The sequence below is a fragment of the Centruroides vittatus genome, unplaced genomic scaffold (genome assembly GCF_030686945.1).
Source record: "Centruroides vittatus isolate TY-2023 unplaced genomic scaffold, ASM3068694v2 contig_3155, whole genome shotgun sequence".
In the NCBI taxonomy this organism is placed as follows: domain Eukaryota; kingdom Metazoa; phylum Arthropoda; class Arachnida; order Scorpiones; family Buthidae; genus Centruroides; species Centruroides vittatus.
The window spans coordinates 105956-132655 of record NW_027122031.1 but is presented as its reverse complement, the minus strand read 5'-3'; the positions used below and the strand labels follow the sequence as shown (position 1 = coordinate 132655).

At 28.7% G+C, this 26700-nt stretch overlaps 1 protein-coding gene across 1 annotated transcript in view; it reads right to left on the bottom strand.

Annotated features, from left to right (window-relative positions):
- The window catches only part of Dhc98D (Dynein heavy chain at 89D), a gene marked incomplete at its 3' end in the record, with an annotated part of 149794 nt that overhangs the window by 17856 nt on the left and 105238 nt on the right, over window positions 1-26700 (bottom strand). The window contains exons 31-38 of the mRNA XM_067268098.1: window positions 25828-26101; window positions 21276-21535; window positions 19196-19531; window positions 12610-12810; window positions 6208-6504; window positions 5021-5189; window positions 1267-1398; window positions 963-1165 (exon numbers count right to left, since the gene is read on the bottom strand). Of these exons, the coding sequence (XP_067124199.1) occupies window positions 963-1165; window positions 1267-1398; window positions 5021-5189; window positions 6208-6504; window positions 12610-12810; window positions 19196-19531; window positions 21276-21535; window positions 25828-26101 (1872 nt within the window). The remainder of the gene's footprint in view (window positions 1-962; window positions 1166-1266; window positions 1399-5020; window positions 5190-6207; window positions 6505-12609; window positions 12811-19195; window positions 19532-21275; window positions 21536-25827; window positions 26102-26700) is intronic.

Sequence of the window (26700 nt, the reverse complement as noted above, 5' to 3'; positions counted from 1 at the left end):
GTCTGAAATATTTATTCAAAACAATTTATATTAAATAATATCAACTGATAATATTTCAAGTAATATCTATTAATAATAAATGAAAATAAATTAATATATAGTTATTAGCCAATAATTTTTGTACTGGATATTTCCATAAATCCAAATCTAAACTTATGAGCTTATTCTTGACTTATACCAGAGTGCTGTAATTTTGATAAAAACTTTTCATAAAGTATTTAAAATAATATCATTTGATATGATGTAATGTGAATTGTTTTAAGTGATATTTCAGGCTATGAAATGATAACATGAACATTTTATATCAATTTACTTCATTTCACATTAATAGATATCATTTGAACACCAACTGACATGAAGTGTTAATTTGTCATTTCAAGTCCAAATTATTCACATGAAACAATTTACATTAAATGGTATCAGTTGACAATATTTCAAATGGTAATGATTGACATAAGTGAAATAATGTTAATGATTATTAAATTATCTTATTTCAGATCATTTCAATTTAAGTGACTCCAATTGATATTTTTCTGAGTTTTAGTTTGTTACATCTTCAATATTTCTATTATTTATTGTAGATATATTAAATTAATTTACTGTCTCTATATTTGAATAACTGCTTTTTAAGGATACCTAATCTTTAATTTCTAATGAAAGAACTTTTTCAGCTACTATTTACTCATCCTCAATTTCAATTAATAATATTTCACAAACTTCTCTTTAGTTCAAATTAACATTAACATGCTCTGATGTTACTTTGAACTAAAGAGAAAGTTGTGAAATATCATTAGTTAAAACTGAGGATGGCTAAACAGTAATTTTTTTTCATTAGAAATTAAAAACTTATTATCCTTAAAAAGCAGTTGTACAAGTGTAGAAACTGTAAATATGATACTAGGTTTTGTAAATTATGATGATTAAATTAAATTTTTAATAAAAAGTTTTTTGAAGATATTTACCTTTATTAATGTTTGTAATGTAGATAATACTTTATTTAATAATAAATTAAATAATTTCAATTCTTGATCTAGTACTGCTGTTAAAGGAAAGTGCATTCTTGATTTTTGATGAGATGCAGTAATTATAGTTTTAGGCAGTTTATTAAAGATATCAATTGCTGTTTTTAGATTATTTTCATAGATATTGTCATTTTCTTCATCTGCTGTAAATACAAGTAAATAAATATTTAAATTTTATATAATTTTTTGTTAAATAAATAAGAAAGTCTTTATTAGATGTGTGAGAACATTGAAAAATACTAACCTTTAAGTGACTGTAACTTTGCTAAGCTTTCCCAGAAACATTTAGTTTCCTTAGTTAAAAATTTTATTTCAGCATTTGCATGTAATCCTAGGATTTCCACAGTATTTGTCTGAGGTAATGAATTGATATATTCTGTAATGTAATGATACTGTATATACAATTTCAGTTAATCAAATATGAATATAAAATAAATACTTCTTTCTAAATCACGATTTCTTAAACAATAACTAAAAATTAATCTAATTTCATGTTACTTTTGGAAGAATACATATTAAAAATGCACCATATTCAGTATATATATTTAGTCTATTTCTCATAAAAATCCAAAACAATCTTTTATGGTGTATGCATGTACAAAATAATTCCTAAACAAACCTATTTTGGAATTTACTCTGAACTTAATGTAAATTTAATTCATAAATCTAATCTAAATTAATAATAGTAATAAGAAGTAGAACTCACTGTGTACAGCATTACAAATTAATAATTCATATTATGTACATTTTTGAAAATAGTCTTGATTAAAAATGAGTATTCATTATTACATTAATTTAAACAAGTTTTGAGTTTTAGCCTTTAATTCATTATTGAGTTTACTTAATAATGAAGATTATTAGTTTTTAAAAATGTTAAAATATTTCAAACTTTTGCTCAAGCATTTTTTTTTAAGTTTTATTAATAAGAATGAAACTCAAAACTATAAAATCTTAGTACATTCAAAAAATTGCTTTATTTGAAATTAGCATTTATTAAAATCAAAAGTTTTAAAATAATTTTGATGCACTTTAGCACATGCAAATTTAAAAGCTTAAATGTTAACAACTGCTACTTGACAACTGATTAGACTTAGATATAAACACTGCAATAACCTAAAAAACCAGCATCAATATTTTAAACAAAGTGTGAATGTTTTCACCCATGTTGAATGGGCATCATCAGGCAACAAATTGTTGAGAAAACACTGGAAGTTGCCAAATGTGTGTGGGGGAAGGGTGTATGATGTAAGATGGAATACGTCCTTAAACATCTGAAACAAGTGAAAATTTACAAAGCCACCCACCATAACTCAGTCATAAACTATCACAATGTTGACTCCTTCCCCACAGCCTGGAAGTCTTTCTAGAAATTATAAGTTCTCTCTTTCCCCTCCCTTCACCTTCCATCTTGTGTCATACCTCCTTCCCCCTAAACACGTTTGGCAATCCCCAGTGTTTTCTCAACAGTTTGTTGCCTGATGATGCCTGTTCAACATGGGTGAAAATGCTCGCACTTTATCCACTAACAAATGCCGAATGTTATCGGGCTAGAAATGGCTATAATATTAATATTTTATAAGACACTAGAGTTAGGCGTTAGGTGATATCTCTTGATAATGCCTAAGGCTGCGACTCCACTAGCCGTAAAAGGGCCGTAAAACCCCTCGCCGTAAAAGCTTTTAATCACGTGACCATGATATTTTATGCCTGAGCAGGTCGTAAAACCAACGTAAAAGCGAGTTGAGCAGTGTTCAACTTTCGAAGTGAATACGACCGTAAACCGGTACCATCCACCAATCAGAAGTCAATGAAATCTAGGTCATCGTGACACGGTGCAAAAATGGCGGAAAACGAGCTTTTGTATACGTTCTCTCGTGGCTACTCTAGAAGATCTGGAAAGATTGATCGAAGACATCCGAAAGTATTCATGTATCTACGACAAGAGGTATCCCGATTATAATAATGGATGCCTAAAACACGCGATATGAATGGCCAAAGGAAAATCCTTCAATTTAGAGGAGTATATAATAAAAAAGCTAAGCTTATAAGTGCTGTATATTATCTTAATAATATAATAATAAAAGTCAATATATGAAAGTAAAGATATTACTTTCACTACATTTGTAATTATAGTACAGAGAAAACTTGTAGAATCTAATCATTGTCTTTATATCGATATATCACGTATACACCATAATAGTACTGTTGCCGTAAAAAGCTTCGCTAGCCAGACCTCCACCGCAATCCGAGCGCAAACGCAACTAGGTCACGTGATTAAAAGCTTTTACGGCGAGGGGTTTTACGCCTGTTTTATGGCTAGTGGAGTCACGGCCTAACTCTAGTGCCAAATTGTCTTATAAATTATTAATATTATAGCCATTTCTAGCCTGGTAATATTCTGCATTAGTTGGTGGATAGCTTTAGATATATTGGGTTTGATGATGATGTTTGCACTGTTTAAAATATTGTTGCTGGTTTTTTAGGTTATTGCAGTGTTTGTATAAAAGCTTAATATTTTGATCAAATATATTCTGAGAATGATCAAACTAAATTTATCTTAGAAGAATATTTTCAATACTTCTATGTTATATTCAAATAAAGTAATTATTTATACAATTTAGTCATAATTTACACATTTCATTTGAGGTAATTTTGAAACAATATTTATACAGTATAAATAGTAGTAATAAAAAACTCATTATGCACATAATAAATTATTTTAAATTTTGTGTTTATCAGAATAAAAGGCTAATCACTAATTCAAAAAATGTAATGAGTCAAATCTGTAGTGCTCTGCTAACTATGGTTATTTTAATTGTATTAATTTTGTAAAATTATGTAATCACATTCTGTTGATTAAAGAATATTGTATTGGGTTTTATGTTACATGTAACATAATGTTGTGCATTCCATATCACCTTTTTTGGGGTTACAGCAGTCATGGCTGTGGACTGGTTAAGAAAAGGACACGTGAGAGGAACAAGTTCCCGGATGGTGGGAGTTATAAAAGTGTGTGTCCCACATGACAGAGCACCTTTTTTTCTTTGGATTCATCTTCAGACTGGACTGGACTTTCAAGCCCCCACCTGGACTGAAAGGTGAGAGAAGGTCATCGTGGTGATACAACAGAAGTGATAGGATATTGGACTGCTGTGTGCAAAGGACAATCCAAATCCATTGAATAGGATTTTCATCCAAACTGACAAGTAATTTTCGTAAGAATGTACTTAAGAACCAGGTTCACTCATTCAGATATTTATTTCATTGATTCTGATTTTTATTTTTTGTTCGTTGAACCAAGTGACGACCACATGTTGGTAAACAAAGAGTATCTGATTCAGCTAAGTGATTGTTCTAAGAAGATGCAATGACCCTGTTGTACTAACATGTAAATAATTGTATATATATTGGGAATAATCGTGTTGTAGTAGTAGTATTAGTAATTGACTTAGAATTACCTATGTAATTAGTAGATAAGATCAAGATAACTGTATAACCAATAAGAACGTTGTTTTTGAATTGAGCTGATTTGTCATGTTTTTATTAATATTAAATTTGGTTCCATCAATATGTTTATTTTGTTTTGTAAAGTCCTCAATTCACTACCCCACAAACAGACCAGATATATTTTGATATATCTAAGTCATTACAAATCAAATCAAAAATGGCATTTAAAAGTTACCTGCATTTTTTTATTATGCTTTACAGATAACTTTCAGATAAATTTTTTCTTATTTAACACATTCAAATTTTTACTACAACTTTTATTTTACCATACAGAGAATATGTCTATATCATATAGAATACAATAACTTGAAAAATTGTTATTCTGATAACTATTTACACATTCACAGATGCATTCTCAAATTTTAATATATTTTGATGAAAAGTGATCTTATTCATAAATACAGTATTTGTGTAAAATATGTTCTAAGAATGTATGTGTAAATCATGACTATCCTATATTTTCTTTTTATAGTACAGTATTAATAAATTACCTAAGTATTCATCTTTACTGTATATTTGAGGAATAATATAATCTTCATTATTACAATAAAAACGAAATGACTGGTAAGTATCAAAGATAAAGTCTCCCATATATTCATCTATATATGTTTTAAGAATTCTTTTATCAAATTTATTAGTGACATGGCCTCCATATATTATCTGTTAAATAAAAGAAAATGTATTCATTTTATATTTCTACTAGAATCAAACAAGTTTGTAATGTCTTATCAATTCAATTAAACATAATTAAATGATATTACTAAAAAAATTATTGATTCCTTAGATTCAGATCTACAGGATGTCCCATAAGTCTGGTCCCATCCAAGAAAAAACATACAAGCACAGAATCTGCTCAAAGTGTCCGTCACTGTTTACATACACTGGTGGAGATAAAATTTCCACTCCTCCAGCCCATGGGTCACATCTGGTAAAATTTTCTGACACACTTGCACAATATATTCTTTAAGATGTATGGGAATGACTTAATCATTTGGAATCTCTATAGATCCAGATTTACAGGACATCCTGCAGAATGAATAAACTTTATATTGTTTAAATAATAATTTTATTACATTTCAATATTTGTTTAATTTCTAAACTTCACTCCTTTAATAAAGAATTGTTCTTTGAAATACAAAACATCTGGTAACCCTAGCTAAAGATGACCTAAATCAAGGTCACAAACATTTCTAATTAAATACTTTTGGTAACCCCAACTTTAGCACTTTGTTTCATTACTATTATTTATTTTTATATTCCAGATGTTTAGTTTACACACTCTTAGAATATCAAATATTATAGCATAATAAAATCTGAATTTATAAAAGTTATCTAACAAATGAGTTGAAGCATTTCTTTAACTGAAAGTACATAAAGAATTTGCCTCACTGTCAACATATTCAGTTAACATTTAATTTAATAAAATCAATGGCATTAATATTAACAACTTTATTTTTAATGTATGATACTTCTTTAATAAAGAATTACTACTCCAAAAATTATAAGAAATAGATATACAAACTTCTTTCTCTCTTAAAATGTTTTGTGAAATAGTTATAAATTGTTTTTCTCTTATTAGATAATCACTCATAAAATTATTACAAATATAGAAAATAAAATTAATATTGTAAACAACTAAAAAAAAGGCAAACAACCAATTTTATTTATATTTCCTTACCTCCCCTATAAAAAATTTCAATGTTTTCCATGGGATCGGATGATTTTCATCTGCTTTTAGATACATGTTAAGAATATCTACAGAAAAATTAAAATCACATTCGTTGAAATCATATATAATATTCCATCCCAATTTTGAATATTTCTGTCTCTCCAATATTACAGAATGAAAGAATGCTAAAACATATGTCAAGGGGAAAAAATGAACATTTTCACATTGAGAAAGATTTTTGTCAGAAAACTTCCTATAGAGACTTTGCAAACGACGTTTTAAACCACTTGGAGGTTCTACTATTACCTATACAAATAAATTATTGATATATTTAAATTAAATATTAAATACAACTAATTTATAATATTAATTTGAAATTATTTTTATTAAGACAAATTAAAAAATAAAAAAGTGCCTATTACAATAATATAAACTGTGTAATTATAGAATATTTCAGAAAAAATTTGTTAAATCATTTAATATCATATAGTGATTATAGTAAACTAAGAAATTTATTCCCCCCAAAAAAGGGCCAATTTGTTATAAAAACAACAGAAATACTTACTAAAAATTTATTATTGGTTACAAACACATACATAATCAAGCAGTTCTCATCTGAATTGCTGAAGTATCTGAGCAATGGAAGCAGCAATATGTGAGCGTGCATTGTCATGCAGGAGAACAATTCCTGATGTCAGGATTACATGATGCTGGTTCTGAATGGCACATCCCAGTTTAGAAAGTGTTTCACAATATATCTTTATTGAGTTTTATTCCTGGTTCCATGAAATCTACTAAAAGCATACTTCTTTCGGTTCCAAAACACAGTTGCCATAATCTTTCAGGCAGATTGACTTTGCTTGAACTTTTTTGCCTTCAGTGAATTTGAATTGTAAGGAACTGAGTCCGAGTGTTATTTTTATTTTATTATTATTTTTCCGTTTTATTATCTTTTGTTCGGGGCTTATGTTTATTTAGGACGAAGGTTCCCCACCACTCTCTTGTTAGTAACGAAAAAAAAAGAAGATAAAACAACTCACGGAGAAATAAGCGCCGTAGGAAAAATCTTGCGCACTTGTGCTGCCCAGCGGAAGTAAACAGTCCGCAGAAAAAAAATGGAGGGGGGAGTCCCCACACTCACTAGTAAAGAAATACTTACTAAACCGTCTTAACATCCCAGAAAATTATGATAAATACTTTGTAAACGGTTTATAAGCTTTGTCGGAAACTTAAAGCTGCCAGAAAAGAAAATTAATGTTAGCAACTAAGTATGTAAATAAGGGGAGTAACTCAGCTGAAGTGTGACGTCACCTCACAGTATAAAACCCGTACGTTAACCGAAGAAGAGAGAGGTGATTTCCAAATAGAGGTGATTTCCAAATCGAGGCGACTTTGAGAGCGAGGTGAATTCGAAAGCAAAGTATTTTCTGATAGAAGTCCAGATTGATAATTGGACGATCCAAGGTGTTAAAGAGGAATTCGACTGACGATTTGACGATATCGAAAGGAATGAGGAAATAGGTTCTTCGTATAGTGAGGTGACGGATAGACGTTTAATTAGTAAGAGATTTTGTTCATAGTTCCTAAGTATTTGATTTGTCGAATTTTCAAGGGGGAATTAATATTAAGTTAAGCTAAGTAGCTGAGTTTATTGTCGGACTGACTTGTTAATTTTCGTTAATAAATTTTGTTTGGATTATTGACATTTGTACGTAGTACATTCTAGTTACTAATTAAATATATTTGAACTTTTGATTTGACTTGATATTTATCGTTATTATTACTAATTTTTCGGTGCATGCTTAAAAGCCCAGGCCTGGCAAACTAATCTCAAATCTGCGTAAAGTACCCGTTAGGTTAACGGAAGTTTTACTGACTGCAGTTAGTGTCGGTTTCCTAAGATACTAAAAACAGTACTTTACAGAATGATGCCACTGCACGTATTGACGTTTGGACTTAACATTGGTGTAAGAAATCTATGTTTCATCAATACAATAGTCACAATATTGAAAAAGATTTATCTTCCTCTCTATGATAGCAGTCCAAAAATGCATATACAGAGGTCATTCTCTGGTTTTTGTAAATGTGTTTCAACATTTTTGGTGCCTATCTTGCACTTAGTTTGTGATAGCCTAAGGTTTCAGTAGCAGTTTTGAACAATGTTATTTGTGAACATCTGGAAAGTCCATAGCAAGAGCAATAATTGTGAAGTGCTAATTTTCTTGCAGTTTGACATTCACATGCTCAAAAAGGTTGTTGGTTTGACTACTAAGCCTACCACTCTGCTCTTCCTTGTGAATATTTGTATGGCCTTTCTTAAACTCAAGACACTATTTTTTTAGTTTTCCTTCATTTAATACTGTAGGCCCATAAATTTAATATAATTTTCAGTGAATTTTGGAAGTATGATAATCTTTTTTTCTGCAGAAAATGAATCAAATTGTACTCCATAACTGGTGGGATAATTGATTTTTGAAGCCATTATTAAGCACTGTAACACAAAAACAACTAGCAACAGACTGGTGATAAAAGTATGGCAGTTAGAAGCTCAGAGTACCAATTGATGCTACTGCCAAGAGCAATCCAACTGCTGTTGTCAATAAATTTTCATAACCATTTGGCCCTACTTTTTTGGAATATGTCTCATATATAATAATAAAATTTTGGTTTTCAAATCATTGTTTATAATTGATTCATTTAATATTGTCATAAATGCTGTTGAGATATTATTCTCACACTAAAAATAAAAAATTTTTAGTTAAATAACAAGTAAAAATTATACTCTTTCCATTTCCGACTTCGAGGATTCTATGAGCCAAAACAAGACCAACAAATAGCAAGGAACAACAATTATTTTATTAATTTATCCAATTAGATAAATTTGGATAAATTAATAAAATAATTGTTGTTCCTTGCTATTTGTTTGTCTTGTTTTGGCTCATAGAATCCTCGAAGTTGGAAATGGAAAGAGTATAATTTTTACTTGTTATTTAACTAAAAATTTTTTATTTTTAGTGTGTTAATATTACCACTGATCCCATTGGTTTTAATAATTGATTTTATATTTAGATATTATTCTGTATGCTTTTGATTATGTGCATTTACAACCTTGCATTCTTTTTGATCTTGTTTCATCAGTGGTGACAAGTACTTTGAATGACAATCCCTTTTTATAATTTAAAAAAAATTTTATATAAATTACAAGGTTAAAAATATGTCTTATTATTAACTATTAACAATAAAATTGTTTTTTTGCTAGAAGCCAAAGTTTATTAGTATAAAAGGAATGTTTGTGGACTATTTTAGGCCCATATCAGCTCAAAGATACAATTGTTCAAAAAGTGGAACATCTGTTACAAACTCATTACAAATCAAACAACAATATTTACATATCTATTGTCTTATAATTTAAAAATAAGAACTAGACCATAATCTTGTATTCAATAGATTCTGTCAATCACACTGTGCACAACATTTAAATTAATTAATTAAATTAATTTAAAAGGTTAAACTATTACTTTAAATGTAATAATTTAATCAGCTTATAATTTAAATATTATTGTTTAATTTGTAATAAGTTCATAATAAATGTACCATTTTTTTTGATTATTTGTATCTATAAGCTGATGATTACTAAGATATACTATAGACTGAAAACATGCTTTTTATAGTGTAGTGCTCCATCACTAATTTGTATATATACATTTTTTTCCCCCTTTATTTTCTCGCAGGTATTGGGATCGGCCCTGCATTGGATCCCTACATTGTCACGTTATTTTTGTGTAAAACTTTCCGTTGCCGCGTACCTCCATCTTTGGCAACCACTCGTTGGTCTGGGGTTGGTTACGGTGACCTCACATGACTGGCCAAAAGCCCCAGATGGCAGGAGGATATAAAAGGGTGTGTCGAACATGCAGGAGTACTTTTTTGTTTCTTGGGACTTCGCCAGGGTCAGAGTGAAAGCACACCAGCAGACTGATACAGGAGTGAGTAAGCTTGGACAAGGGAGGTAAGCAAGGAAGGACGGATAGTGGCTGGACTGAGGTCTTGGGAAAATCCGTGTGCATCCACAAGGAGAATCTACCCATAGCGTAATCAAGGTTGCTGAGAGAATTACGATAAGGGGGATAACCCATAAGAGTGTGTAGTACGCCGTGCCTGTTGTGAGGTTCTTGTTCTGATCGAACAATATTCAACGAAATTTGGTCCGTCCAGCATGTACGCATCATTGTTACATACTGTATATATACTGTTAGAATAAGAGGGTTTATTTATTTTTGTAATTAGTATACTAGTGATTTTGACTGTTATACGATTTTCTTTTTATATACATAAAGTTTAATATTTCCTTCTTAGTATTCGAGTGTTATTTCTTGTACAGCCCTTGCATTCCCTCACCAATTGTGAGACCGATCTTTACCGGTACCATACTCACCACAATAGTAATACCTTTTGGTTTCCAGAAAAAAAGCTACTTTATTTCTAACAATTAATAATATAAATAATTGCAAATAACAATTACAATAATAAAATTTGCTTAATTAGCATTTTTCTAATTAAGACAATATATTTTTAAAAATTTATCAATTAAATTGTCTTCCATTTATAAATTAAATCATATTCGATTTGATTAATAATTTAGGTGTATAAATCAGTACAGAATAATATCAAATTCTAAAATTATAGCTTATGCTGATGATCTAAAAATCATCAACTCTAATCAGAAACTTTACAAGCTGATCTCAGCATTTTAGTTGTCTCTAAATGTTAAAATTAATTTATCCAAAACAGTATATTTGTGTTATTCACTATTAAGAAGTCCAAATTATTATACTCGTTACACTTATGAACATCACACTAATTATGTTCATTCTTATAATGATCTAGAAGTTATATTTGATAAAAATTAATTTTTAAACACCATAGATAAGTTTCTTTTACTAGTTTATCAATATTAGAAGGGAAATCTTCTGGTATCACTGTAATTTAATTTTGTCATGCTCAGTTTTGAAATCTATATTCCACACTAATTCTCAACCCTTGTCGACTGTTACAGGCCTGTAAGGTTAAAACAGCAGCTCATCACTTTCTTAACATTTTGTGAGGCTCTGGACGGCTCTGGACAGCTCTGAACCCTCACTAAATTTCACATTAAAATATTTTTTGAAAGAAAAAACAAGAAAGCTAGAAATATTTTTTGTATGAAAAACATGATGCAAACATATAAACAATAGAAGAATGTAAGTAAATCTAAGATCAACCATCTGTGATTGGGATTGAATTAAACTTCAATTTTAACCTCTCCCATGATCAAAGTTGCGATCTTGTTACACATAGTAATGAGTAATCAACCACTTGAAAAGCAAGAATGAGGAAAATCAACCAATCAGAATGGTCAATCGAGGATAAAAATTAATAAATACTCTGAATCTCAAGGACAAAGCGAAGATTTCTCTTATTTTAAACCATCCAAAGTGACCTGTGCACTCCTCTCTTGTCACTGTGTGCCATCACTGCTAACAAAGTTCTGTTGTTCCTGCCTGTGATTCACCATCATCCATTGTCTGCTGGACTACCAATGTCTCAATGAGGTTCTAACAGTTACAAATTTGCATCTGTGGATCTTCGTCAGCAAGAAGGAGCAACTCTGAAAACACTTTGTATGTCCTTCTTATATAAAATAAACGGGTTTTATTTCTACAGGTACTTGAGTCAGTGTGTCCACCTATACACATACAGTCCCAAATCCTTCATACATCCTGATAAGAGTTTAACTAATTTCCCTTTTCCGGGTTGGCACCTCACAATTTTAAATGCATTCTACTTATAAGGATTATCTTTTGTTTAACAAGAAGGTTATCTACCCTATATTGACTCAAGTGAGTTAGCACAAATAAGATTTAATTTCCATAACTCTTAGCTGATCAAAATAATTGATGCATGTAATTATTTTAAAGGTACTGTACTTCAATGGGTAACTTTCTCCACATAATACTTTTATCTATGTTCCTCTTAGACCAACTCAAAATTTATATCATTTGTCATTTTCTAATTTTCATCTTTCTTTATCTACATGGTTGTTCTTTTATTGTGTTATTACGATACCTTTAAATGTGAAGCCCTTTTAATTTTGTGATTTTACTTATTTTACAGTTAATTGTAAAAACACTATAATTTACCATTGTATTCTTTTATTAAATATACATGTTTTCTCTTTATCTTATCATTTTTAATTTTTATATATTATATGTATATTTTAAATTTTAATCTTGGTCTGTTAGTTTTTGCTTTATATTGTTTGTTTTTACGGGATTAGGAATTTCATGTTATATAGCCTTACTTAATGAGTATAAATAAATAAAATATCAAGACATTAGTAAATATTATATTTTAATTTTACAAATTTCATACCTTAAAAGATTTCTGTAGAATTGTAATGGGAAAGTTTTCAGTTGGTTCAGTAGTCAATAAAAGACGAAAATCAGGATGAACTTTTTCTTTATTATCAATTTCTTGTTCTAATTTGTTCAACCAATTTATCAGAAAATGACAGTTTTGAAAAATTAACCAATATCCTCTAGCCTTAGCAGTTCTTAAGAGTTGCAAAGCAGTCTAAAATAAAATTAAATAGGAAGTTATCATATGTAAAGATAGATTTTACTATTCACTTAAAAATTTTCAAGATATATTTATTAGCTAATGAAGCCAATTAATGTTAAGTAAGTAGAGAAATAATAATAATGAAAAAATTTAATGAAAAAATACAAATAAGTATAGAGATAATTATAATATAGAAAGATATTTAGGCTATATAACATTAAATAAATTTTTCATGTATTACTAATAGTAATCATCTTAAATTAATAATAATTTTATATTTTATTTTCTTCACAAATATTTTATTAATTATATTTGAAATTGAATTTAATCTGATAATTTATAAAATTTTTTAAATAGCACAGAGACCACTAATGTGAAATTAAAGTATTTCATCAACAATTATTCAAACTTCAGTTGAATCTTTAGTTGAACCAGATAAATTTTTATCATAGGCACCAAAAATGAGTAAATTGGATGAGTGAAATCTTAGATTTATTAAGGCATAAATAATGAAAACTGAGGAAATACTAGGTTTTAAATAATAAATCTAAGTTTCAATCATCTAAATTACTATTAAAACAGACCAATATCAAATATTAAAATGATAAATTCTAAGGAACATTCAATATTTTAAAAGGTAATTTTAGATAATTGAAAATAAGAGTAAAGGTGTTAATGATAAATTCAGTTAATGAAGGATTAAAACTGAGAAGAAAATTTATTTCCCATCTTTAATGTTTATTCTATTAAAATGGAAAAATAAACTGAAAGAATAGAGTAATATGCAAATTGACTTAAAATTAAACAAAATGATTGTAGCATCAGAGCTGTTTTTCAGTAAGAATAAGAATGCTGTACCAGCAGATAGCATAAAAAATATTGGTAGTTGGTATTTCATACTGGTATGTTCAGTAAAGAACACTGTTAAAAAAATCATATACAGGAAATCCTCATTAGTTTGAAATTCATGGGACAAAATAATTGCGATTTCAAATTATTGAGATTTGCATATTTCTGAACAATATGCCAAATGCCATGAAACTAATGTAATTTATTAAGCAAATGAAATATGGCTATATATACAGAACATTAATAATTAATATTAAATAATAATAATATATACAGGTAAACAGCATGTATCTGGTGAGAACCTCAGAGGTTGCCAAATAGGTTTTTTAAAAAGTAGAGCAGAATTCCTGAAATGTAGTCCAAATTATTTTTAAAGTGGCCCAAAAAGTAGTAAGTCACCCAAATCTAGTATCCTAGAGCCCTACAAATAACTCAGTTTGCTACTCATAGCCCAATCTTGCAATCCCAAAACCCAGACATATTTTCTGAGATAAGAGAGAAAAGGGTAGTCCATGGGTAAGGTAAAACCCAAAAATATGTTACTACAAAAGGAAAGCCATGTTGGCCAGATTACAGTTGTTCTGTGAGGCTCAAGAAATCTCTCGAAACAACACTAAAATCCAAACACCACTAAATTTATTAATATTGTAAACTATCATTTTTATGTCATAAGAGGGAATATTAAATATAATATTGAAAAAAAAAACTTTTTTCAGAAAATAGACAAAGGAAAACTATACAATGTAAGTCATAAGATCAACTATCTCTGATTGGGATGAAATTAAATGTAGATTTTGACTCATCCTGTGATCTGGGTTCAGATCTCATTACACTTAGTAACAAGTGATGACCAATTAAAAAGTGGGGATGAGGAAAAATAACCAATCAAAGTGGTTGATCAGGGACCGAAGATGATAAAAACTGTGATATCAAGGACTAGGAGAGCCTCTCTCTCCAAATTTCTCATGGTGCAAGATCTTACTTAGTAGCATTCTCCACCTTACCCTAGACTTTATCTGGACTGACCTCACCTCCTCCAAGGATTGAACAACATCGCCCTGGGACAAAAGAGAAAACTAAAGGATCCTTCTCTCAAGATGCTCTCTCTTTTAAAAGAAGGTGTGGAAGATTTATAGTCTTTACCTGCAGAGACACTAAGAATATTATTGCTGCAAGCTTTTTTTTGTGTGTTTAAAATAAATTGAGATGATTTTCTTTGTAACTACAGAGTCTGACTTGATGTCTATCATGCTCACATTCCAAATCAGTACCTTTCTTCTGTTCTGACTTTAAGCACAACTCAGCAACTCACAGTTCTTTATCTATTGTTCTCCTATAGTATAAAGGCACTTCAATCTAAACAAATGAGTTTAACATAAGAATATCACAATTCGGACAGAATTTTCACTTCAAATTTTGAAGTAGTCTTATTTCAAACTAACTATTGGGTTGTTCGGAAAGTTCATAGTGATTTTTAAGAGAAATAAAAGAAATTGTTTTAATACTAAAAATATACTTTTATTCCATTATGTATGCGCCATTGTTTTTAATGACGTGTTGCCATCTATGGGGCAGCTTCATGATACCCTCTTCATAGAACTTTCCAGTTTTTTCCGCGAAAAACTGATCCACGTGGTTTTTGCAAGCTTCCAAAGTATCAAAGTTTTTATCATGAAGGGAATTTTGTAGAGAACGGAACAAATGGTAGTCCGACGGGGCAAGGTCGGGTGAGTAAGGGGGGTGGGGTAAAACATCCCAGCCTAGTTCCAATAATTTTTGGCGTGTTCGTAAAGACGTGTGAGGTCTGGCATTATCTTGGTGAAACACAATGCCTTTTCTATTGGCCAGTTCCGGACGTTTTTCTTTAATTGCCATGTTCAGCTTATCCAATTGGGAACAATACTTATCAGAATCAATTGTTTGATTCTGTGGAAGCAGCTCATAGTACAGGATTCCTTTCCAATCCCACCAGACAGTGAGCATGACCTTCTTTGGATGAAGACCGGCCTTTGAAGTTTTTAATGGTGATTCATTTTTCTTACCCCACGATCGTTTTCGGCTGATGTTGTTATAAATGATCCACTTTTCATCACCTGTCACTAAACGCTTCAGAAAAGGGTCATTTTCATTTCGTCTTTCAAGAGAATCACAAATGGAGATGCGATCCAGTAAGTTTTTTTCCATTAAGTCGTGAGGTATCCAAATGTCATAACGATTCACGTATCCGAGCTTCTTTAGATGTTGAAATACAGTACTGTTTGATGACTTCACTATGTCTGCAATCTCTCGAGTTGTGTAATGAGGGTTTTCATCCAATAATGCTTTGATTTGGTCCTCTTCAATAACAGGAGGTCTTCCTGAGCAAGGAGCATCTTCAAGGCTGAAATTACCAGTTTTAAATTTTGCAAACCACTTTCGAACAGTTGATTCTGATACAGCACTCCCACCATAAACATCACATATCTTTTTTGCTGTTTGTATACGAAAAAAGAAAAGAAACAAGTGTCGATAATGCACGTTGTTCGCATCCATTTTTGCAATGAGCCAAATTAAACGCTATTTGAATAATCTTAACGGTTTTTTTGTAACGGACGAGTCTCAAGGTCATTTATCGTAATATTCATTGGTTTGTACAATTCTAATCATTTTTGCGTCAATCGGTGTCTCAACTGTCGGCTATCAAAAATCGCTACGAACTTTCCAAACAACCCAATAAATTCCTTAACATGTAAATCTCTATATCTCAAGCCTGGACAAATAGTACAATTATGAACTAACGGGATTTCAAACTATCTGAGTTCAAATTAATGAAAATTTCCTATATTGATTTAATATGAATGTCTAGACTCAATAAAGATGATGAAATGAAATGAAATAAATAATAATATTAAATTTTCAAATAAACACTTTTTTTTAAATAGAAATATTTTATCTGGAAGTTTATCAAAGATATTTGAATTTGAATCAGTTAATACTTGTACTATTTTTTTGTATGACAAACATAAATAATGTGTCATACAAAAAAAACTATCTTTCTCCCATTTTCTTTTTATAAAACAATTTTTACAAATTTTGGTGAGGAGTTTGGACTCAGTCTGAATGTCTCACACTTTAAACTCTTTATCAAAATTTGTAAAAATTGTTTTATAAAAAGAAAATGGGAGAAAGATATTTTTTTTGTATGACAAACATAAATAATGTAAGTCCTGAGACTGACCATCAGCAGTTGGGATTGGATTAAATGTCAATGTTGACCTCTCCCATAATCTACATTGAGATTTTGTTATGCCTAGCAACAGATAAATGATCACTTAGCAATCAAGAATGGGGATTCAAGACCAGTTGGAATGGGTGATCAAGGAATCAAGGAATCAAAAATATGATAAAAACTGTCTCTCAAGGTCACAAGGTTTTTCTCTTTTCAAAGTTTGAAGTTCCCTCTATAACATTCTTTACAGATTCCTCTCTAAAATATTCTGAGTGCAGGACTGTCACTTTTTATTCTCATATCCCTTTGTCTATCTACATCTCTGACCTACTGATCACATCTGTTCCACCACCAGAAATGCTAATGACATTGCCCCAGTGCTGATGAAGCATTGAAGGACTGTTAACTGTTGTAACTAGTGACTCTGCTCTAAATCTAACTTGAATGGGAAGATTGGTAAGACATCCCTTATGCTGATACACAAAGACTGCAGAAACTTTGTAAGTAATTTCTTATGCTAATAAAAAACAGATTGTTGTGCAACCATGGAGTTTACTTCAGTGGCCTCTCTATCCACATATGGAACGTCCAAATTTTTGATTATCTAATTAAATAGGTATTGGGCAGTAATAATAAATTGCCAGAGACCTTACAAAAAAATAAAATAAATTTCACTTTATATGGTCAATTTTATTGTACTTAATAGAATGCCAGTGACCAGGTTATCCTCTTCATAGTGAAAAATTTAATAAAAAACAAAATACAGAAAAAATAATTTAATCATGGATTTAACTACTGACATAATAAATTATAACTAATATAATTGCTAAGTATTATACAAAAGCAAAAATTTATTGTAACTTGGGTCCCCTTTTACATCAGATCTGGTTATGCTATTGATGCTAGTATAAATTTATATTGGTTTCTATTGAAATACCAATAGAATCAAATAAATTATTATTAGTTTTTTGATAAACACAAACATCATAATTAGAATAAAATCAGAAATGTCTGATTTTTTACAATATACAGTAGAGCATTGTTTATCCGAATCAATTGGGGACTGGGGTTGTTCGGATAACCGATTATGTACAAAAAAATATATTAACCTATCTGATGTTGAAAATTTTCTCCGCTTTGTGTTGAATTTTTCTCCATTGCGTGTCACTTCGCATTGAATTTTCATTGATTTTAAGCCTAACGAAAATTTTTATAATAATAATCGAGGCTATTGTATCGTTAAAAATTATTTCTTTATTTGTACAAACAAAATAAATATATTGAAAAATATAAAAACAAAAACATTATACTTTAGGAAGTTACTCTAGTATCAAAAATGTTCGATTCAGCACGACGCAGTCCTACTGGAAAGCTTTCGGTTAACTGACGATTCGGTTGGCTGGTTTTCAGATAAACGATGCTCTACTGTATTTATTAAAGTAAACAATTAAAAATTTTATTTATTTATTATGTAAAATTCATAAGAAGGTAAGTCATTTATAGACATCATCCAAAAGTTATAAATGATATTACAATATTAGCAAAATATTGTACTGTATAGTACTATACAATGCTGTTATATTTAATTTATTATATATATATATTTTTTTTTATTTTTACAATTATGTATTTCAATTAGATGTTTGCTTTTATAGTTTTATTTGTCTTTATCTATCTTATTTTTAATTGTTTTACAAATAGACAATATCTTGAATGAATCAGTTAATTCTTTCATCACTATTAACAAGTCCAAAAGTGGATTCTTTAAATGCATTCTATCAGATCAATGACAGATTTCAGATTTGTTAATACTTGTACTAATAATATAAAATAATAATGTCATATGTATAAAATAAAGGAAGTAAAAAGATTTCAGGATTAAATAAGTCAAAATAGCTTGTATCAAAAATATAAGATCCAAAATTCAATCTTCTTAAACTAACATTTTTGTAAAGTAAAAGTTATTTCTGGAAATTAATACTTTTTAAAAAGAATTTTAGTGATTGAACTTTGCATCTTGCTTTCCGATTCTTGAATATAAATCAATAAAAATGAATTAAAAATGAAATTATTATATAAACATTTGGAAATTATAGTCTAAACTAGCCATGCCTAAACTACAGCATGACTAGTTTAGACTATAATTTCAGACTTGTTGGATGTCATAAATATAATTTACAGAATAACATTTCTTATTTATTGTATTTTTGATAATTTTATACCACAAATCTTTAATGTATAAAATAATAATTAATCTAATACTTATGTGTATATTTTTGTTATATCTAAATCAAACTTATTTCATTCATATATTATTATATATTAAAAAAAATAACTTACCACTTCTTGACCTTGCCCAAGTGATAAAAATTTTAATTTACGGTCTTCAAATCCAATTTTTGCAGCAAAATTTAAGATTTCAAATAAAGGATCAGCTCCATGACTTATGATGAACAGCATTGGATTATTGGGAGTACTTAAATTATAAATTATCTCAAAAGGAATTGTGAGTGGAAGAACATATTCATTTCCTAAGATATTTGAAACAAATTTCTTAACACCCAAACAAACACGATCAATACGAAAACAACGTAATACTAAAAGTTTCTGAAAATGATTCAAAGAATCTTCAAAATCTGGAATTGGTTGTAGTTCTGGTTGTTCACAATAAAACCACTGAAAAAAAAAATTGCATTATTTTATCATTCTGTAGATTTAGTTACCAATGTAATTTGGTATATTACTTCATTTTTCATGTTTCATTAGTTACAAGATTAAATATAATTAAAAGAAAATAGCTGGGAATGTTGTTGCTGGACTTTTCCAGCATTCTTTATTTTTTTTTTTAATCTCTAATAATTACTAACATTACCATTGTCTTCAGAAGTGCATAAAATTACTAATATGAGTGATTACTTATAAAAAAAATGGAGGTCATTTAACTATTTTAAAAATATTACCCTCCTTCACCTCTTCAATATATCTGGTAGAATTTTACAATCCTACAACCTAGTTTACATCATACTTACTTTCACTCCTTGTACAAGATTTTGTTCATGAAAGTTATAAGTTGTTTTAAATTTGCACATAGATATGCTTGATTATACAGAGTTGGTTATTTGTGCATGTGTGTTGTTATAATTTGATTGCATTTTAATTTATTTTTCCATGGAGTTTGTACATGTAAAATTGAAGTTTTTATTCGTGATTTTTTTTTCAAAGTAAATTATGGTTATGGATATCTGTTGACATATTTGCACAACTATAGATCTTGTTATGCTGTTGCATAGTGAATAAAAGGAATTAGGCTTTGATGAGAGGATTTCTTCAGATATGAAATTTTCTGTAAAAATTGGTCTTTTGCCTTCTGGTAGTATTTGTGAGAAGTGTAATAGGAAGTGATCCTTGATGCCACAAGTGGATCTGAAACATCCTGCTTATCATTGTTGTAAGTTTTACTTGCCTTTTTTACTTATTCATAGTTTAAGTTTGGCCCACACTGACTATGCCAGCTTCGAGTAGCCCACTTGACTGTTTGTGGACTACTTGATGTTATATATAGTTTTAGGGAGCTCATCCCCACCCAGCCACTGAAGTGCAAGCAATAGCAAGCACTAAAGCACATGACTACATGTGAAGCATTGGTCAAAACAAGTAGCAGCAAGCCTTGAAACGTAGAGCATGGAGAATAGGCAATAGTACTAGTGAATGGGAAAAACTGACCTTTGAAGGCAAATATCTTGTGAAAGGTTACATATACAGGTATGGTTCCTTTTGACTTTTTTTGCTCATACAGAGAGAATTCTAAAATTCTGGGGGTGGGAAATCCCTCATTCAGAGTTCACATCTTACTGTCACATCATCTCGGCAAGAAAGCACAGAATGTACTCTCATTTGTGTGTGTTCCTTTCTTTTTACCTAGTTCTCCTATGCAGACTGAAAGTGGTTTATGATGTAGGAGAGGTTGTAGGATTATAAACTATAATCAAATACCTTTCAGTCAACTTGAAACATTGAGAAATGAAAAAAGAGTTGGGTTTTTTTCTGTATGTATGAATCTCAATGTGTGTTTGGTGGTGGCATGATTTGTTTCACTCATTCTGAAACTTAATAACTCCTGCGCCTTTTGTTGAAAATTTCTGAAATTTTGCAGGTAGGTTCGTATATTAGGAAGAAATATATCTGGAAATTTTCAGGAAAACCAGACCATTGGTTAGAAAGATTGGTGGTGGGGGCTACATCTCCCAAATCAATGGTCTGATTTTTCTAGCACTGACATCCCTTTTTTTGATCCTGTATAAATTTTGTGTTTTTCATTAAAGACGTTTTGTGTTTTCTAGAATTTGAGCCTGTTTTATACAAGTTCATATATATAATAGGGTATTCTTTTATATTTAAACAAAAAAATAAACAAATTTACCTTTTTCCAATTTATTTCATTAATCATTATGCTCTGAAGAAGATTATTAAAAGTTTTAGGGAAAGTGTGCATAAGGCTTAAAATATCTTTCCAACTTTGATAAGGAAGCCAATCACAAGGACACTTTAAATCAAATTCTCTGGTAGAAATATTGCCATTTATGAAAAATTTCATTTCCTCTTCATTTACAACTTCTTCATTTTGTAAATATCTTAAAGCCATTTGAAAGGATAGCAGTAACTTATGCTTTTGAAAGATACCTTGAAAAAAATTCATTAAATTTATTAAAATATGAAAAGATGAAAAACAGTCTGTAAAGTTATAAAGTAAAGAATTCAGGAGATATAAAATACATTTTCATATGAAAATCACATTTTCTCAGTATATTTTTGATGTTTTGGTAATCTTAGCATATTTTAAATTTGAATCATTTTATAATAAAAGTTAGATTTAAAACAAAGATCTTTCTAATTTGACATTAGTACTTAAAATCTAATTAGATTTAATTGTGCTTATACAATTTTTTTTTCATTTATTAAAGTACTGAACAATCTTACTTTTTGTAGGTAATTTTTAATATCACTAAAGAGAAAATCTCATTAGCCTAATTATCATAAATATACTGTAATTTTGTGTGAACAAACCTAGCAATGTATAACGTACAACATATACTGCACAGAAAATTGCTAAAACAGAATTAAATTTTTATACATATATATACCTTGTGTATATATGTATAAAAATCTTCAATATGGCCATTAAAAGCATGACACTTACTAGTATGTAGTCTAAAATCAAAGAAGCAAAAACACTATAAAATTTTGATAAAACTTTCTATCGCTAACATTTTCAACTTCATGAAAAGGTTTTCTTTGAGATACCATCAAATGTTAGAACTATCCAAATAATGTAGACAGATGGAACATAGTATACAAATTTGAAATAGGCTGTAAGGATGTTTCATGTAAGGCATTTCAAGTCAATAATTTGAAAAATATAATTCAAATAAAAAAAAATTGTGTTTTTATTTAAATTTAAGCTAGCATTACACAACTAGTGTGAGATTGAAGATAGAACAAATTAAAAGAAAAAAAAAATTGTAATTTCTATGATGGGCCAATAAAAGGAACAAGTGAACAGAATAAACCAGACACTTGTGGAGTTAATCCACTGCTCTCGGGTGAAACAAGACAAAGGCAATGAACCAAAATGTAATGGAACAATAATTTAATTTGCTGACAATTTTATCCCAAAGGAAGTATAGCATGTCAAGAGTTTCTTGTGTGGTACATTAGAATCCCAATAATAATATTAAGAGACCTTCTTTGTTAGAGATTTACATGGTAGAGACAAAGTGTTCAAATTTAAATTCTCACCACCTTTCCTCATAGAGTTGAAATTTCATCGGAGATCTTCATTCCATTATTTAAAGTACTCCCTTGCACTTTTGTTCATTTACCACTATGCTCGTTTTCCACTTCCTGTTGCTCAGCTACTTGGTGATGACTTCCATGCTCACAAACCACTCTTCACACACTAACTCCTAGAAGAACCCCACTTCCCATCAACTGCTTTTCTTCCCTTTTTCCCCAGGGACTTAACAACTGCACCAGTCATTCCATTATGGGGAACTCATTAGGCATAACACTCAAGAGAACTCATTAGGCATAAGACACACTAGTATACATAATATTAGAAAAATAAATTAATGTTTTATGGCACCAACTCTCCTACCCAAGTTTTTGTCGATCATAATAAATGTTCCTTACATCATTGTGTTTACTAATAAATAACTACTACGTACCAACTTACATGCCAAATGGAAATCTTCTACTACTATTTATTTGCGTATATTTTTTATTCATTGCCATCATCTAAGGTAATTATTCTAAATTGCAACAGAGATTTGTCAGTGGTATGTCCCACTCTGTTAACTTCCTCTGTGGACTTGACATGAATTCGTGCAAAAAGTTAACAAAAGAAAAGGAAGGTCTTTGTGTAGGGATAGGAGACACAAAAAGACTTCAGTTTTGACTCAGACTTGGAGGAAGAAATACATGGTTATTCATTGCTCCAGTAGCAACTATTCTTTAAGTTTGACTTTTGAATAATAACCTTTGGTTATATACAGAACACAGATATACAGATTTAGTTTTAGTTTTATATTATTTTGAATAATTTTTATATGTATATATATATAATATACATATTAAAATGTTCCATCACAGCCACACACAAATAATGTAAATTTAAAAATTGATTTGATTTTAATTAGTTTTGATTTTATTTTTAATTTGGTTTCAATTTTGGTGTAAAGGCCAGAGTTTAATTATATTATTATTTTTAGTTTTAATTAATTTTTACATTTAATTTATTTAGTATTAATTTTATTTTAGTTTTTATAATTATTTTTAATAATTATTAATTTATTATTATTTATTTATTTATTTAACCTGCATTTTTTTGAACCCTTAATTATAATTTTTAAAATTAATTGCAATTCTTTTTTTCTTTTGCAATATAACTATAGAAATTGTTTTAGTGTTGTTTCACACAAAAGATAATCAAATTTAAATTTATTTAAATTTTTTTAGTAATTTCATTAATTTTTGTTTTATAAATTTGCATGCTTTTTAAAATTTTTAATTTTAAGTGCATTAACATGAATTGAACTATCAGGCTTCCTAGTATAAAATAAAATAAAAACAGAAATCATCATTAGACAACACGCACAATAAAATATAATATATATAACACAGAACATATAATGTTTATAAACCCTCATACAGGATGTACATGTACTTTAAATTTTATAAGCCCTCTTCTGAGAATAAACACTCTTCATACAGATAATGGACCTCTTAATGCTCTCTGAACAGAAAGAGGTCCAAATCTTTTACTACCAACTACCTTTAAAAAGAAAAAAATTGAACTAATAAGGATAAAAATTCACTATTTTCCAAGAACCTTTTTAATGTCATAAAAATAAAACCTAGTCTTTTCTCCCTTCCAAGTGAGACAGAGGCAAGTTGGAAATTTCAAATAAAATAACAATAGTTTTCATATATTTGAATTCTCTAATAACAAATAAACTATTATTGAGAACATTTAAAAAAAAAAAAAGATAATTTCAAAAGCATGAGCATATGCATTTGGTATTTTGAAAGATAATGACCAAATTAAAATGAAATCTATTTCAATTAGTTTATAAAAATTTGTATTGTTTTTAGACCATTATCTTTCAAAATGTACAGTACAAATACATAGCTCATAATTTTTGAAATTATCATTTTTTGAATAAATGTTATTAATAAGTGTTTATTATTTTTAAACACAGAATTCAAAAATATAAAAATATATTGGGATGGTTCCATTCAAACTTTCCCTGCCCCACCAGATGGGATATTGGCCAGGCTTTATTTTAATGGCATTAAAATAAAACCTCTCAAAAATATTAAACTTTTATTTTTATCAATTTTTTTATTAGAAGCATATTTTCTAAGTTATTGATTTGAAACATGTTACACAAAATACCCTGTTTATAGAATGTTACAATGAGCTTAGAATAAAATACTTTAAAATACATTTTACAATTTACTGGAATTAAAGGTGTTTTTGTTTTACCAGTTTTAAATATAATCCAGTTTTGCATTAGTTTTTTGTTTTCGTGTTTTATATTTGTTAGTAGTTCATTGTAGACATAATTATAAAGTAATTGAAATGAAGTACTGAGATAAAACTACTAAATTTTGTAACTCAAAAATATAAATGGCTGCCACACTGTAAAATTTTTTAAATTAATTTTATTAAAACAATATTATTATATATATGTCTACTCTAATAAGCCTTAAAACCTTAAATAAAAGCTCTAAAACCCTAAATAGCTTTGCAAAGTATAGTTAGCCACAAGTTATTTAAGGTTATTAGAGTAGACATATTTATTATTGCTTCGTTTCTTAAGATTTTAATAATAATTATAAATGCAAAATAAACTTGAAAAAATTTTAAAATAATTTTGTGTCATTGGATATTATAAACATAAAAATTATTTTTAATTTTTTCTAAGTTTATTTTAATATAAGATGATCATTACATTAAGCAATAGAGAATCTACTGTTAAATATAGTTTATTTCATATTCTTTAAGACATTTATAAGACTGAACTAAGAAAGCAGAATATATAAAAAATTTTGTATTATTTAAATTATAAATAAAAGATAAAAGCACTATCAAAATTAACATCAATATAGTTATGAAAAATGTAATTAAAAACTAGCATTAAGAAACTGATGTTTTCAGTTGCATAAAGAAATTATATTAAATGTAGTTCAGCTCTCCGTTTACAATCTAAAGGCTTTGCCTAGCCATTGCTCTTCAACTATTTAAATATTATTAAAAATTTTATTCAATTTTAATTAAAATAATACTTATTTTTGAATTGACTAATGAAGCTTTTGAACCTTTAATATTCTTAATTATAAATAAAATAAAATAAAAATATTTTATTTCAATTATAATTTTATTAATTTATATTTAAAAATATGATATATACCTATGCATCCAAATTCATAAACACTTGATGTAAGTTTATGAATAATGTTTTTTAGTCTTTTTATTATATTGATATCAGGCACAGAATTTTTTAGTGCAGAAAGAAATACTTTTAAGTAAACTGATAAAGAAAAATGATACATATTATTTATCATAAACATATCAGATAATGCAAAAAAATATACAGCTCCTATTTTGGCAATGGGAGAATATGCACTACGACTCTGTTCAATTTCGGCTGTTGCAAATTCTGCAAGTGATAACTTTTCATTTATCTGTAAAATAAAAAGTATATTATAATTATTTTTAAACACAGTATTTTGTTTTTTAAAACGAACAAATTGTAACTGAATTCTATACATAATATAACAGGAAGTATAAGACAAAACTTACAATAGATTGATTTAAACAAAGAATACACAAATAACTTTTAACATATACGGTTTGTTTAAGTTACAACAGAAATGGCCATTTAAATGATGTCTTATGTTTATTGGTTGTTGCTAGATTTGTTACTTTAAAATTTATATTTCAATTTTTATCTGTCTATTTGTGTTAATATTAATTTTGTTTTGTCTAGAATATACTTTTTATTTTAACCAATTATATATTAATAGCTAAAGTGTTGTTGTAAGATCAATAGTTTTTTTAGTCCTTGTTTAAGCTCATTTTGTTGCTTAATTTATGGACATGTCTCACACATATGATTGAGTCAGAAGACTTTTATATTGTAGATATATTAATTATTTTTAATGATGCAAATGGAGCATAGAAATTTAATTGTAGTGTGGTATGCATTTCAAGGAAGATTAAATTTCCCTTCAGCTAATCCCTGTTCAGCTAATAATGACAGATATAAAATACTAAGGTATGC